This window comes from Peromyscus maniculatus, chromosome 5 (genome assembly GCF_049852395.1).
Source record: "Peromyscus maniculatus bairdii isolate BWxNUB_F1_BW_parent chromosome 5, HU_Pman_BW_mat_3.1, whole genome shotgun sequence".
In the NCBI taxonomy this organism is placed as follows: Eukaryota; Metazoa; Chordata; class Mammalia; order Rodentia; family Cricetidae; genus Peromyscus; species Peromyscus maniculatus.
In genome coordinates, this window is record NC_134856.1 from 65,487,053 (window position 1) to 65,503,530 (window position 16,478).

The 16,478-nt window shown below is 40.8% G+C and overlaps 1 protein-coding gene across 1 annotated transcript in view; it reads left to right on the forward strand.

Moving 5' to 3' along the window:
- The window catches only part of Mpp7 (MAGUK p55 scaffold protein 7), a 212,670-nt gene that overhangs the window by 128,832 nt on the left and 67,360 nt on the right, over nt 1–16,478 (forward strand). The window contains exons 4-5 of the mRNA XM_006973903.4: nt 8,441–8,518; nt 11,294–11,374. Of these exons, the coding sequence (XP_006973965.1) occupies nt 8,441–8,518; nt 11,294–11,374 (159 nt within the window). The remainder of the gene's footprint in view (nt 1–8,440; nt 8,519–11,293; nt 11,375–16,478) is intronic.

A 16,478-nucleotide genomic window follows, 5' to 3' on the forward strand; every position in this document is an offset into this window, starting at 1 on the left:
GAATCCAAGTGTCTAGACTGATTATGAAAGCCATGTTGATGAATGAAGGTCTGGCCTCAATAGTTATCACAAAAATGGAATAATTATTGTTTTAACCAAGCAGTGTAGAGTCTAGCTACAAATTTTATGTATTTAAAAAAATTTATACTTATATTTTAGATAGGATTTCCCTTCGATGCCCAGGGTGGTCTTTTGTATTTCTGGGCTTTGGCAAACCTCCTGAGTAAGTACCATAGCTGGAGTGCAGGCAGGTTCTACTGTGCTCAGCTGTGTTTCATTTTAAAAAAATACTTATTTTTAAACTATGTGTATGTGTGTATGTGCATGTCAGTGTAGGTGACTGTGGAGGCCAGCAGGGTCAGAATTCCCTAGAGTTAGAGTGACTACAGGAAGTAAAGTGATCAGTGTGGGTGCTAGGTGTAGCTGGGAAGGTTTCTCCAATCCTGCCCAGCCCTACAGTCCTGTCCAGCCCCACGGTCCCACAGCCACTTATAAAATAATCACCCAGAGGCTTAATATTATTTCCAAACTGCATGGCCTATGGCAGGCTTCTTGCTAGCTAGCTCTTTCATCTTTAATTAACCGATTTCTATTAATCTGTGTTTTGCCACATGACCATGGTGTCTGCTAGCATCTTGCTTCTCCTTTGGTGGCAGCTGGGGTCTCCTCTGCCTCTGCCTTTCTTCTCCCCCCTCCCTTGGATTTCCTGCCTGGCTATGATCTGACTCGCCATAGGCCAGAGCAGCTTCTTTATTAAATGATCATTACAACACATATTCAAAGCATACAGAAGGCTATCCCACAGCAGCTGTGAACCAAACGTGAGTACTCTGCAAGAGCAATAGCTACTCTTAACCACTGAGCAGTGCCTTGAGCGCTGGTATGTGAGTTTTAAATGGCATTAAAATCAGCGGGAAGAGATTAAGTGGGTGTCTTGGTGACTTCTCCTTTTGCTGTTATCAAATATCTGACAACACCAACTTAAGGGGGCAGTTATTTTGGCTGACATTCAAGGCTGTGGTCCCTCGTGGCAGGGGAGTCACAGCAGCCGGAGCCTGAGGCAGCTGGTCACACTGCATCTACAGTCAAGAAGCGGTGAGCCGTGGATGCTTGTGTTTGGCTTGCCTCTCCCTTTTCTGCAGTTCAGGATCCATGGAACCCGGAAGGGATGTGCTGCAGGACGCAGGAATCTATCATAAGAACTCAGCCGGTTATGGCAAAGTCACTACCTGGAGGGATCAGGGAATTCCTCCAGAGGAAGCCAAATCCCAAGGAGTTTTTGGTGTTACTGGCTTGTCATATATCAGCTGTATTCTGTTATGAAAATCATGTGTGCCTTCATAGTTTTCCCAATTGACTTTCCCCTAAGAAGGGCTAACAGTGTGGACTGATCACTCCCTGGACATACACATTCCAGGTATTTGGAGAACTGCCTTAGGAAAGGCTTTCTCTGAAATCAGATTATCTCCCTTAACCACTCTCAAGGACTACAGGAAATACCACCCAGTGGGTGCCCAACTTCCGAGGATAACAATGGTAACAGCCCACGTGCAAGTCTCCTGACTTAAGGTAAATTCCACAAGGAGACACCACCTAGGAGAGGTGGACGTTAAGTAATAGCTTTACACAATTCAGCTTGGACCCTCCCGTTATATACTGGGACTTCCAGGGCAAAGGACAGAGAAGAGAAACGAGAATGGAAGAACTAGACGGGGAAGAATTAGATTGAAGGGCTAGAAGAGAGTACTAGAGGAAGGAGATGAAAGATGAGGAAGAGTCAGATGGGATAGCCCTAGCTGGGTAAGAACAAGGTGAAAAGGACCTAGATGAGGCAGAATTAAGATAGCATTTAAGAGGGAACAGTAGATAAACAGAGAGAAATCAGGCAAGAAAGGAGCTAGGCACGAGAACAGAACTGAAGCTGTGTATAAAGGATGTTATGCCAGAGGAATTAAAGCAAGTGGACTATAGAGCTCGGTGTGCTGAGATTCTATTTCCCGAAAATAGTTCTCGCTGTTAGTAGTTCTCTCTCCTGAGCCCTTGGGATATATAATATTAAGGCTGGTCCCTCTAATATTATCCAAGAGGGATGTGTCTTCCCACTTCAATAAGCCTAATCAAGATAACCTCCCCTCCCACAGTCATGCGTAGGCGGGTCTCCAGGTGACTCTAGAGCTCATCAAGTTGACAGCTGAGATTAACCATCACAGTGGGGCTGCTTTTGGGAAAAGATGAAGCTGGAGGCCGTCGTGACTACAGTGGAGAGTTTCTTGTACACAGTGACGCTGGAACACTGTCAAGAAGCCTCAGGAATCTCTCTGGTCTTAGGGTAGAAAGCACAGTGCACAGCCCAGAAAGAAAAAGCTCAAGGTATTTAGCCCTTCAAACAATGTCTGCTTGTCTAGGGCCATTGTATTGTTTAAGACAATTGACAAGTAGAACACAAACAGAATTTTTTAAATTTTCATTTTTAACAGTACACGTTCATGTGTTATAGCACCGTCTCCATTGGAGACATAGGTAATAGCGGATAGTGTTTGTGGGTACATGCTTGCAAGTGTATAAGGAAGGATACAGCACTTTCAGCACTATTTTTCCTCTTGGAGGACATGAAGAAAGAGAAGGAAGGTGGAGTTTGTAGCCATCTCTCTCATGGTTTATTTTTTTATTTTTTTTAAAGATTTATTTATTTATTATGTATACAGCATGTATGCCTGCAGGCCAGAAGAGGGCACCAGATCTCATTACAGATGGTTGTGAGCCACCATGTGGTTGCTGGGAATTGAACTCAGGACCTCTGGAAGAGCAGTCAGTGCTCTTAACCGCTGAGCCATCTCTCCAGCCCCTCATGGTTTATTTTATAAGCTGTCTAAAGTATGTATACTAAATGTCTGTTTGGTCTTGATACTAAATACAGGTGTTCCTTTTTCTTTAATTTTCCTTTTAACTAACTTTTTTTTTTTTTTTTAAAGATGGGATTATACTATGTAGACCAAGCTGGCCCTAAACATGGGATCCTCTTGTCTTGGTCTCTGGAATGTGGAAATTATAGGTATGTGCTACCATGCTTGGCTGGCTTCTTTTCTTTAAGGTTAAACTCATTTCAGAAATGAAACATTATATTAGTTACTCTTCTCATCCCTGTCATGAGACACCGACAAAAGGCAATTTAAGGAAGGAAGGGTTTATTTTAGCTCACAGATGGAGGGTACAGCCCATCATGTAGGGAGTTCATGGTGGGCACATGAAGCAGCAGGTCTCATTGTACCCACAATAAGGAAGCAGAGGGAGGTGAACGCTGGTGCTCATCTTTATCCCTTTTCCTTTAGGTTTGGGACATAAGTCTATGGGATACTATATTTAGAGTGGGGTTCTCCCACCTTAATTAATCTAATCTAGAAACTCTCTCACAGACATGACCCAAGCTTTGTGTCGTAGGTGATTCCAGGTCCCGTCAAGTTGACAGTATCAACCATTACACAGACTTGAGCTTTGTGTGTGAGGCTTTTAGAGTTTTGTTTCTTTCTGGACATGGAACCAGGGCCCTGAATATGATAGGCAAGTATCTTTGACTACACCACATTTTCATCTCTACATGTTTAAGAAACTTCTAAAGGCGTAGCTCAGTGGTACACTTGTCTGGCATGCACAGGCTTTGATTCTATTTTCAGCCACTCCCATGTTTTAAAGCATAAGTAAGCATTGTATGCTCCATATCATGACTAAAATGAATACAAGCAAAATCCCTGTGGAGTCTTTGCATATTCCTTATCATTGTACATGTCTTGTGAATGGAGAGCAGAGGTGAGACTTGGAGGAGAAGGCATGTTATTTCTACCATCTACTCCATGTCTTTGTCACACTACCAGTAGCACAACTGATCATGTGCCATACAGATAGTGTGTTTCAGTAGTTCTAAAAGGATGATAGAAATTAAACTGACAAAAACCTACACTGATTGTCACCCACTTCCATGCGTGTGAAATACATCTGTCTGCAGCATGTTGCACATGTGCCGTGCTCAGCAAACTACACGGAGTCTGGAGAGGGTGTGTGCACGTCCACATCTTGTCTTCTCGGACAAAGGTTAAAGATGCCTACACTCCTGATACATGTTATTTTTAGATTGGCTCAGAGTCCTCATGGAATAGATGTTTCAGTCAATGTCTTTATAAACAAGCAGAATTCAAACAGAGGAGTATGGTTTATCTTTTGTTTGCCAATAATTTTTATGATGCACATGATTTAACTTTAAGGTTGAGAGAAAGAAAGATTTAAGATAAAAATGGAAAAATAAAAACAATAGAAAACAGAAATGGCAGAATAATTTAAAAGGTGCTTCCCTGATAATATATAAACTCCATGTTAGTCGAGTGAGGGGATGAAAGGCAAATGGAGAGAGAACACCAAGAGAAGCTGGGATGTAGAAAAGGGTAAAAGTAAATTCAGTAAGTTTTAAGAGTGTATTTTCCTTAAATAGATCGGGTAAATTTTTAAAAGGCCAGATGAGAAATAAGTTATTCTGTTTTCTACAACTCAGAGAAGAGAGAGGAGCCTTAGAGAGAGGAATTACTCGAACCAAATGGGAAGAAATCAAGTTGGGCAGGAAAGTGCCTCTCCAAAATACAACAGACCCAGCGATTTGGAGCCCAGCATTGGGTGTTGAAACAGGAGAATGTAACGCAGGAGGTGTTTTCAAAGCACATCAAAAGATAAAATGCTTTCATATTTTAAAAACCAGTAGCAACTTAGGGAGGAAAGGGTTTATTTCAACACATATATCCAGGTCACAGATCATCACTAGAAGAAGTCACTACCCACTACCACAGGAACTCAAGAACTGAACTTCTTCATGGTGGAGAATGCTACTGACTAGCTTGCTCTCTGCTTCATGCTCAGCTAGCTTTTTTAATACAGCCCAGACCCACCTGCCTAAAAGCAGGTCCATGTATAGTGGTTGGGCCTTCCTACTTCAACCTTCAATCAACAGTCTCTCACAGACATGCCCACAGGCCAGTCTGATCTGAGCAGTTCCTCAATTGAGGATTTCTCTTTTCCGGTGACTCTTCAGTGTGTCAAGTTGAGGATAAACTCAGCACATTAATAAATATAACACTGGGCACTTAGACTCGGTGGAGACAGTGCCAGAGAAGCTAATGTTGGCCTCAAGAAGATTAATGGTGAAATTCTAAAGAGAAAACAAAACAGAGGAATCCCACAGCACAGTAAAAGTATAGTATAGTCGTGTTTGCTCAAAAGACAGTGGGTAAAACTGAATACTTTTAAATATTCTTGATGAGTTTATAATGCTGAGTTCACATGATAGTATGTACTTATTAAGTGAAGCAATAAAGTATCGCATTAAAATAAGGACGTGGATTCTTACCAGTCTTAGTTTTAGGCCCAAACACAGACTGTTAGTAGCTTCAGATTTGAAAGGGGACATACAGCTGGCTCTGTTGCTTTTGCACAATGGTTTCTGTTGTATTTGGTGGCTTAAACTTTCTCCTTTTTTAAAAAAATCATCTTCTGCCCCTCCCCCCACCCATGACATTTCATTACTTAAGAAAAAAGGATCCATCATTGCTTAAAAATAATCCTAATAATTTCTAACTCTTCCTGACTGTAATGTTCTTTTTAATAACCGGAATTACCCTACCTCCCACGTCTATATTTTAAGTAACTAACGTAGCCAGGGCAGTGGTGTACACCTGTAATTCCAGTACTTGGGAGACTCGAACAGGAGACTTCGAGCTTGAGGCCAGCCAGGGTTACAGAGAGGCCTTATCTCTGAAAGCAAAATGGTGCAAAGGACAACAAACTAGAGAAAGTTCGCAGAGAGGTTTCTGTGTGCAGGAGTGAGCCAGCAGCAGGACACTAGGAGCACTGTAGAAAGATTATCAAGCAGGCAGTATCAGTGTTATTTTAACATTTAAAAAATTAAGATTATAATAACAGTTGCACCTTCCCTCCCTCTAAACCCTCCCAAGTACCCTGTTCTTTGCTCTCTTTCAAATTCAAGGCCTCTTTTTCTTTCATTGTTGTTGTTGTTGTTGTTGTTGTTGTTGTTGTTGTTGGTGGTGGTGGTGGTGGTGTGTGTGTGTGTGTGTGTGTGTGTGTGTGTGTGTGTATTCCTAAATATATAAATATAACCTGCTCAGTCTGTATAATGTTACATTTAAGTATATGTATATGTTACATGGCTGACTGTTTGGCATTGGATAGCTGGTTGGCGTGTTCTTCCCTGGGGAAGACTTTCTCTTGCTCTCAGCATTTATTAGTTGTCTGTAGTTCTTTGCATAGGATGGTGACATTGTGAGCCTCTATCCTAGTCAGCATTAGCCTGTCTATTGGCGCCATCCTTATTCAGAACTGTCAGAAGCTAACCAGGAAGTCTCACCAACATGGCTGCCTAGACATGGCCTGAGCAAGAGTCAGTGTTTCAATACCTAGAAGCCAGGTGAAGGACCACAGGGATGGCTTACTTGATCACATCCAGGTGACTGTGGTGGCAGTGCCCACCCCCCCACCGCCAGTTTAAATGCCCTGTACAGTCATGGAGGAGTTTAGTTTCAGTGACTGCATGGCAACTACTTACTAAATTCCATGTATAGTTTGATGATTGAAGCTTCACTTCAGGTTCCATGTGTGACTAAATCAGACATTGACAGCAGATTTCCTTACTAAAACTGAACATTTACTCTTAAAATGTATCCAATTGAAGGTATCTATAGCTTTCTTTTCAAAATTGATTGCATATAGAAATGAACATGGTTTTTGTTTGTTTGTTTGTTTGAGATGGTTGTGTCCTCAAACACCGTGCATAGTTGAAGATGACCTTGAACTTCTGATCCTACGTGCTGGGATTAAAAATATGCCTCCTAAGTACGAGCCTCTGTTTACTCTAACAGGAAGCATTCTGAAAAGCAGCTGTAGTAAAGCTAGGTGAGTTTTATCATAGTCTAAGGTAGGGTCCACTGGTTGGATATGACAGAGCCGCCCAGTGCTAGGTTAATTGTTTAAATACAATATATTTAGCTTTCAGTATGCCTGAGTTTTGTTTCAAATCATTATTTCATGCTTTGTTAAAAATTATTTCATGTCTTAACATTCTTTACAATTTGTGATAAATATTTAAACTTAACAGCTCCAAGATATTAAATTAAAAACAATTTACTCTGCTCATTCTGGTAATGCCATAACTGTCACAGACCTTTCCCCGATGTCCTACCTTTTATACCAAGTTGCCAAAAGTAATAGGATCTGCTCTCAGCAGGAGCGTCTAGCCAATCAAAATAAAATCTCTCCTGCAGACTCTTACAAGGGGTTGGCTAGCTTTGAGTATAATTAACAGGAGCTGGTGAGACATTGTTTTTCAAACACAGGAGAGGATAGTTTCCTTGACTGTGAGTAAGAACAGGCTAAAGTAGTGCTGGAGTATTTTAAATGCTATGAAGAAAACATAAATGAGGATGCTCGTTCACACATGGGTCAAAGAGGGTTTCACTTACTACACCACAACACATTTTAAAAGATCTATTATATCATTTTATGTCTGTATGTGTGGCTATATGCGGGTATGTGGGCATGTGTCAGGGCCGTGGAGGCAGAGGCCGCGGAGGTGGAGTGACAGGTGGTTGTGAGATGCCTGATGTGGAAGCTGGGATTTGAGTCCACTGAAAGAGCATTTGCACTCTTAACTGCTGAGCCATCTCCCCCGCCCAAATATTTTTACAGAAGCTCAGATTGCCTAATAGTGCATTAAAATACATCCCTGCATGTGTGTCTTGGGTCCTGATGATGCGGCACGGAAGAGGGGTCGGTTTTACTTTTTAATATTGTTTACTTGTTTGACAGTATGGGGCATGGTGTTATTTAACCCAAATAGTGAAGATGCCTGAGGTCCAAAGAAATCCCTGAATTTCTCTGAGATTTGGATTTGGGAAGTGACCGCAATGGTGGTGGGGGGAGACAGGTTGTGGGAACAGCATGCTGAGTCAGGTGCATGTGTGCCTGGCTTCATCAGCCCCCAGAGTCTGCTTACCCCCTTTGCAGCGCCTGCAGGCCATCCCCAGAAGGGGAACGCTCCTCATGGCTTTGCCTTGTTCAGAATGGATTTTTGTTGTTGTTTTGTGGGAGAGCGTATGCTACAGGTGATACTTGAAATCTTGAGGCAGTGTAGCTCACAAACCGTGGGCTCTGTTTGGGAGGAGACACTAGGGTTTCGCTGCCTTTACTCTCTTTGAGGGTACTCTTGCCCTTTGACCCCGGGCAGTCATTGGTGCATGGCACACGCATCTCTGCCATCCTTTGGGTTGATTTGAACACATGACTTTAAAATGGTGGAGAGACCTGATTCTGTTCATAGTAGTGCAAGTATCTGAAGTGTCTGTGATGCTTTGCCAGCAGGTGAACTCATACTGCTCTGATTTTCTTCCAGATTCATGAAAAACTCCACTACTATGAGAAGCAGAGCCCCGTGCCCATTCTCCATGGTGCAGCAGCCTTGGCTGATGATGTAAGTGTGCCTTTCTGGGTTTGTAGGATGGATCAGCCACGGACCTGTCCCAAACGGGACCCACCCCACTGCAGACAGATGTGTGTGATCCTTTGAGTGAAAACTAGAAGAAGTTGCAAATGTTTCCCAAATCCCTGTCATCACCAAGCTTGTGCTGATGCTGTGTGGATTTCTACCCGCTTTCTTTTTTCTAAAACGGTGCGTAAAGCTACCCTGGTATTATGCCTCAGTGACTATGTAATAGAAATTGTAGGCTTCAGATTCTATACAGAGAAAAACTGTCTGGCATCAGTGTTCTGTGAAAGTCACACAAGGGGAATGCTTTGGAGAAATAAAGACAAATGAGATAGTTACATTGCTGACAGTACCAAAAATGACAGATACTAGGATAGGAATTGGGCATATTAAACCCATAAAAGGCAGGATTGTTTTTAAAATGGATTATGGAGCATAGTAATGATTTATGGATATTAGACCATTCCAAATTACCTTCATAACCAAAAAATAAATTTTAGAAGCATTTGGCATTGATGGAGTAGTTAATTTCCTGTCGCTATAATTTTATTTTAAGCCTGGGGAAGGAGAACTCACTTGCTGATTCCTACTGTTAGCTTTCAGCCTCGGATGAATTGAGAACACACCTGGATAAACTGTAAGGGCATGGAGCTAGACAAACGTGTGCTGGTGTGTGGTACTGAGTGCTCTATCTAATTGTTGCTCTTCAGTTGTGCCCTTGGTGTACAAAGCAAGCTGTAACTCGGTGTTGCACAATGTCAGGGCCCCAATACAATCAACAAATCAACCGTCTTCCAAAGTTGATTTTATATCCTGATATGTGAAATAAAGCCCCGTACATTCGAGTTGAAGGCTGGTTAGCCTCAGGCATGTCCCTTTTGTTTTTCTCTGCAGACATGAGTGTGTTTTAACACATGTCCCGTAAAGAAGTGTGCTTGTGCAGCACAGAACCCAGACTTTTTAAAGGTGAATAAAGGTGTAAAGATAGTTGTATAAGTTGCTGCAGTTGCAACTTGAAAGGGCTTTAAAAACCAGAATGAAAACACGGAGGGTAGGGAGGTTTGGAAATATCTGTGTGGAAACTAACACCCCCTCCCAAACAAAATATAATAACTTCTTTTAAAGATTTATTTTTACCGTTTTTTATTTTTGTGTGTGTGTGTGCATGTGCCTGTGGGGACCAGAAGAGGGTGTCTGATCCCCTGGAACTGGAGTTACAAGTGGTTGTGAGCTGTTTGACGTGGGTGCTGGGAACCAAACTCAGGTCTTCTAGAAGACCAACAGTCATTTTTCTCCAGCCCCCAATTTTGCTTTTGTTTGTTAAATAAAAAAGAATCCAAGGCAGGGAATATCAGTCAGCATCAGAGTATGTCACAAGCAGGTGAGAAGCTGTGGATTCAAGCTCCAGAACTTCCAGAAATAAACACACTTTAGAATACATGTAATCATAATAAACCATAGTGTTTAATTCACTGGATTAGTGAATCTAAATGTTAAAACATATGTGTGTAACGAGTAAAGAACTATTTTTATAGGTTAAACATCATAAAAAATTCTGTATATCAATAAAATAAAAGCTATTTTGTAGTGTAATTGATGAATCTATCAATTGCCTCTGATTTTTTTACTTCTGTATATTCTATATATTGTACCTCTGCAGAAAGCTCCTCTTCCATAGATAAAAACCACCTTGTCCGGCCAGCATTGTGGGGACAGTGGGGGCAAATGGCAGTTTCATGTCATGTTTTAAGAAGAGATACTGAATATATACTCTAATAACACACCATATATTTCATAATTCTAATCTTTTTTGTACTATTTGAATCTTGAATCTTGTTTTTAACTCTCTCTCTCTTTCTCTCTCTCTCTATGTATGTATGTATTTCTTATAGCCTAAAATTGACTAGAAAATGCTGGGAAATTCTCTTTTTACATTTTACCTTGTTTATAATCAGCAAATGATAATTGTATGTATTTATGGGATGTGGTTTAGTACCCTTGCACACACATACACATTTTATAAGGATCAGCTCAAGCAGTTAGCTTGTTTGCTACCTCAACATACTTCTTTATGGTGAAAACATTCCACATCTCTTAGTGGAGAGCAGGTCCAAAATTCCAGTCTTTTCTTCTGAACCAGCAGGTAGGCATTCTTGATGGTTACAATAAAGTAGCTCTGACATTGTTGTTACCAGAGTAGTTGCCGAACTGCTATGGGTTCATGATGAAGTTGGCTCATATTTAATAGACTTTGTAGACCATGTCCAGAAACACACTAAAAGCCGCAGACCATTGACTCTGTTAGGAGCATTGGAGTTCTTTTTATCCCAGCTCTGCACAGCACAACTACTGTGGGTCTCTGGAAGTCCTGAGGATTTCACCACCTCATTCAGAAGCTGTCTTTTTTGCTTTTTTTGTACACTGTCAAAGCCGATCCAGTCCTTTCTACAAATGGCCCTTTGTCTGTGTGCAGAAGACCATTCACACAGATGAAGTGCCGGGATTTGCCCTCCTGGCAGTAAATCAGGAGGTGAACTGGCTGATGGGATTGCTCCAGTTGCGCCCAGATCCTAGGCTTGGATCTGGTCTGCTGTGGGCCTGGAAAGAAGAGCTTGGGTTGATGGTCTGCTTCATTTCATGCTGACTTATCCTGTAGCCCTGGAAAGCAGTAGCTTTGAGCAAACCATATTCAGTTGTGACCCGGCGAACCTTACGGTGTTCTGCGAACTGTTGCTCACATTGCTGTGATCTCCCTTGCAGCTGGCTGAGGAGCTACAGAACAGGCCCCTGAACAGTGAGAGCAGAGAGCTGCTAAAACTGCTGTCAAAACCGAATGTGAAGGTGAGAACGTGCTGCACCTGTAATGGACACCTTCTCGGGGGCTGTGTATGGGGCCTGTGGGCGAGCTGCGTCACATGTTTATATTTTCAAGTAAATGTTCATTCAAACAGTGTACCCCAAATCATATCAGGGAAAAATAACTGAGCTTCTTCGAGAGTATGATGAAGTGCTCAAACTGTACAGGACTGTAATTGCAAGCCAGAATCAGAGTTAACGAGTTTGATTTGCTTTGAAAGTCAGGTTTCCATTGATGTAGTGGGTACAGAAGAGAGACCCTGTGGTGATTTCAGGCTGGCTTATTCTTCTTGGCTAATTGATGGTAGGTGCTTCACGACAGGAGGATTTCAGCATTTCTCTTCCTCCTTCCTTAGCATCTCCCACTTCCTGTTCTTACCAACTCCTATTTCATGATGCCATTCTGTGTTACAGAGCGGAGTGGTTTTTAAGTATAAAATAATTGCAGAACATTGGCGGCCAGACCTTAGTTCTCTTGTTTTCACTACTTTGTGATTTTATCATTGTCCTTCCTCTAGATGGGAGGTATCTAGAGAAGGTGATTCATAGTTTTCCTGCTCTTGTTCTGAGGTCATGAATGCACAGAATCAGACTGTGTAAAGTCCTGTATTGTATGCATTTGGACACTACACTGTTGCCATTATGTATAAAATATTGTCTCATCTGAATTATGTAGTTAAATGATGGATTATTTTGTGAAGATTACTGATAATCATAGGATATTGGGTGATGTTTCTTTTTTAAATAATATTTTATTAATTCTTTGAGAATTTCATAAAATGTATTTTGATCATATTGATTGCCCACCACCAACTCCTTCAAGATGAAAAACCTGATTTTTGCCCTTCTGGGAGAAATGTCTTTTGGAGCCATGCTCTATTTGCTCTTAGATTTACATTAAAAAAAAATATAGTGATGAATCAGAGTTGGAGTAAAACATGCATAGACTATGATGTCTAATCCCTAGAGAGAAAGTACGAATACATGACTGTAAAGAGTAAATGGACTATAAATGGTACCGTAAGCCTAATTGCTTTGTAATGGCTCAGGAAGTTAAATTTTAATTCTAAAGCAAGATAAGATTGGAGCAAATGTTGCTTGATGTTAAGGTGCTTCGGGAAGGAAGCTTTCCAGTCAGACAAATGCTCTGAAGATTGCTTCATTTGGTTTTGTACTGCCTGTAAGAAATTACCCTCACCACGGCACGGTGTGGTGGCTGTGAGAGGCTGGTTAAATTCTTTAGTGAGATTGTTGTCAAAAATAAGAAGAAGTTGAAAGCAATGTTTCAGATGAGGAATGAAAGGTTTTGCTGTTCTATCCCATAGTGCTTGAAGTGAAATTAGCTAATAATAAGGACATCATTCTGGGTAGAAAATGATATTTGGTTCAAGAGTCAGTGTTATTCAATGACATTGTGAATATCTATATGATAAAACATCACAGTGATTGAACAACTAAACTTCATCATGTGGAAAATATGTTAGATGGATGATCTGTTTAGTTTTCATGTTTATAAAGCACTATGACCCAAACCTGGATGCAAGGTTAGCATGAAAGATGTATTTTCAAGAAATGTAAATGGAGAGTGGATGGGAGCCAGACATGGTGTTTCAGTGAGTCGCCTCACTCTGTGACGAGTGTATTTTTCTCCTGTTGTTGTCTTAACCTTTGACATTAGTCTCCTTGAACGATTTCTATTGCTGCCACCTCTTGGGTGTCACTTTTATGGGTGATTCTTTTAAAAAGCTTATCTTACTAACAAATTTTAGGGTTTTTTTTTTTTTTTTTAGAATATAACGACTTAATTCTATTATCCCAGGAAGCGAGATAAAGCGAATACAGTATCTCTACAATTCTTATATAATATAAGCAGTTTTTAAATTTTTAGTGGATAAAGGAAATTGCTTAATTTTAGACTGCTATTTTGTTTCAGTTATTTGACAGTACTGAGGAGAGACCTGAGATGTACCCCCAGAATAGTAAGACTTTCCCCCCTCAAACGTACCAAGATATGTTCAGTCAAATACATGGTCACTATAGAATAGAAACATATAGACCTCACAGGCTTGCCACATTTTTCTTGGGTAAGTTTCATAGCGTATCTTTGGTAATTTGCAAATGAAATGAGATATACCTCCAACCATTGTTTCTTAGATGTCTACTTAGTGCCTGACTCCCTCAGTAGAACTTGTGGGTGATCTGTTTGAATAATGGAGGTGGTAGGAGAGGTGCCCATTGAGCGAAGAAACACAGCAGATACTGTGGAATGACAGAAATGCATATTTGGGTTGAAGAATTGACTTGTGGGTGAGCGTGAGGTAGACAGAAGAGGCCAGAGATGTCCATAGTGGGTTGGGTGTGAGAGGTGAAGAGGAAATGCCTTAGGTAAAGTTGAATAGTATATGAAGTCTTAATAAAAAGAAGAGGTTGTAAAGGCTGAAGCTACGAAATGAGCTTCGTTGGCCAGACGGCACTATGTGCTAGAGGATAGGCAAGAGCTCGGAGCTGAGTTGCCTAGTGTGGTCTGCGAGTGCACTGCTGTTTTTAATAGGCTTTCTTTTGCCTTCAAAGGCCACTCTACTAGGGAGAGAAATGATATGACCACCCTAGTTGTAAGCATTTGAAGAAATTTGGATTTCATTCTGAGTGCAGGGGAAAGCCATCCAAAGGATTTAAGTAGCAAGGTGGCAGGATCCCTCCCTGTGTAGAGTGCAGTGAGGAAGTAGAAGCCCTGCTGAAGAGGAGAGCCAGCTGGGAGTCTGTTGAAAGGACTCAAGTGCAATGTGCTTGTGGCCCTGTGGAGACAGGGCATGGTCCATTTTTGAGGCACAATTCTACACATAATGTTGGGATAAATAGATAATCAGAGGCAAAAATAAGAGAAATCCATATTGCAATGAATTCCAAATAGATTCAAGGTTTAAGTGTGTGTGTGTGTGTGTGTGTGTGTGTGTGTGTGTGTGTGTTTCAGTGGAAGCATATTTGCCTAGTGGAAGCTGGACTGTCACCACTCACTGGATCCTGTTACCCCCAAGACCCACTCCACTGTCCGACCCCCCCCACCTCATCATCATCCCCATGGTCAGCCCTTCCCTGCAACTCCAGCAGACTTCATAGGCCCAGGTACAGCCACACCAGTCAGAAGGACACCACTCCTCCACTGGGTCCCATAGCCCAAGGCTCTACAAACCTCAATACAGATACTGGACCTGAAGACATGCTAGTCACCAGAACCCTTGGCCACCTAGGCTAGAAGACAAGAGAGGAAACAGAAAACAAAGGAACAATACACACTTCCAACAAAGACAAATGCAAGAATCAACAAATAGACCTATAATCATCCCAAATCCAGATGCCTAAATGCCAGTGTAAGAACACAGTCAATAACAGAAAAAATGATGTCACCACCAGAGCCTGATGATCCTACAACAGCAAGACCTGGACATTTCAATGAAGCTGAAACACAAGAAAACAACCTTAAAAATAACTTTATGAAGATGAAAGAGGCTCTTAAAGAGGAAATGAAAAATTCCCTTAAAGAAATTGAAGAAAAGACAAACAAACAAACAAAAAAAAAAAAAAAAAAAAAAAAGGAAGAAATCAACAAACCTCTTAAAGCCAAGAAAGCCAAGAAAAAACAATCAAAGAGTGAAGGAAACAGTTCAAGACCGGAAAACGGAAATAGAAGCAATAAAGAAACACAAACCAAGGGAATTCTGGAAATGGAAAATCTGATTAAGTGAACAGGAACTACAGATGCAAGCATCACCAACAGAATATAAGGGATGGAAGAGAGAATCTCAGGCATTGAAGATACAATAGAGGAAATAGATTCATCAGTCAAAGAAAATGTTAAATCTAAAAGATTCCTAATACACATACACACACAAAAATCCAAGAAATCGGGGACACCATGAAAAGACCAAACCTAAGAACAGTAGAAATACAAGAAGGAAAGTCCCAGCTTCAAAGGCACAGAAAATATATTCAGCAAAATCATAGAAGAAAACTTTTCCAACCTAAAGGACATCCCTATAATGATATAAGAAGCTCACAGAGCACCAAATAGACTGGACTCTTAAAAAAGTTCCATTGCCACATAATAATCAAAACACTAAACACAGAATAAAGAATATTAAAAGCTGCAACGGAAAAAGGCCAAGTAAATACAGACCTATCAGAATTACATCTGACTTCTCAGTTGAGACTCTAAAATACAGAAGGGTCTGGACAGACATCTTGCAGACACTAAGAGACCATGGATGCCATCCCAGACTACTATGCCCAGCAAAACTTTTAATCTCCATACACAGAAAAAACAAGATATTTTACAACAAAAAACCCCCAGCCCTACAGAAGATATTAGAAGAAAAACTCCAACCCAAGAAAGTTAACTGCATCCACAAAAACACAGGCAATAGATAATCTCACACTAGCAAAACCCAAAGAAGGGAAACAACACACACACACACACACACACTACTATTACCAACAAAAATAACCCAAAACAAAAAATAACAGGAATTAACAATCTCTGGTCAGTAATATCTCTTAATATCAGTGGACTCAATTCACCAATAAAAAGACACAGGCTAACAATGGATACGAAAACAGGATCCATTCTTCTACTGCATACCTCAACTTCAAAGTCAGACATTACCTCAGCGGAAGGAGTTGGGAAAAGATTTTCCAATCAAATGGACATAAGCAAGCTGGTGTAGTTACTCTAATATCTAACAAAATAGACTTCAAACTAAAATTAATCAAAAGAGATGTAGAAGGATATTTCATATTTATCAAAGGAAAAACTCATGAAGATGAAGTCTCAATTCTGAACATCTATGTCCCAAATACAAGGGCACTCACATTTTTAAAAGAAGCATTACTAAGACTTAAACCACACATTAAACCCCACACATTAATAGTGGGAGACTTCAACACCCACTCTCACCACTGGACAATTCTTCTAGGCAGAAACTAAACAGAGAAATAAGGGATCTAACAGATGTTAAGATTCAAATGTATTTAACATCTACAGAACAATTTACGCAAACACCTTCTCAGCACCTAATGGAACCTTCTCTAAAAC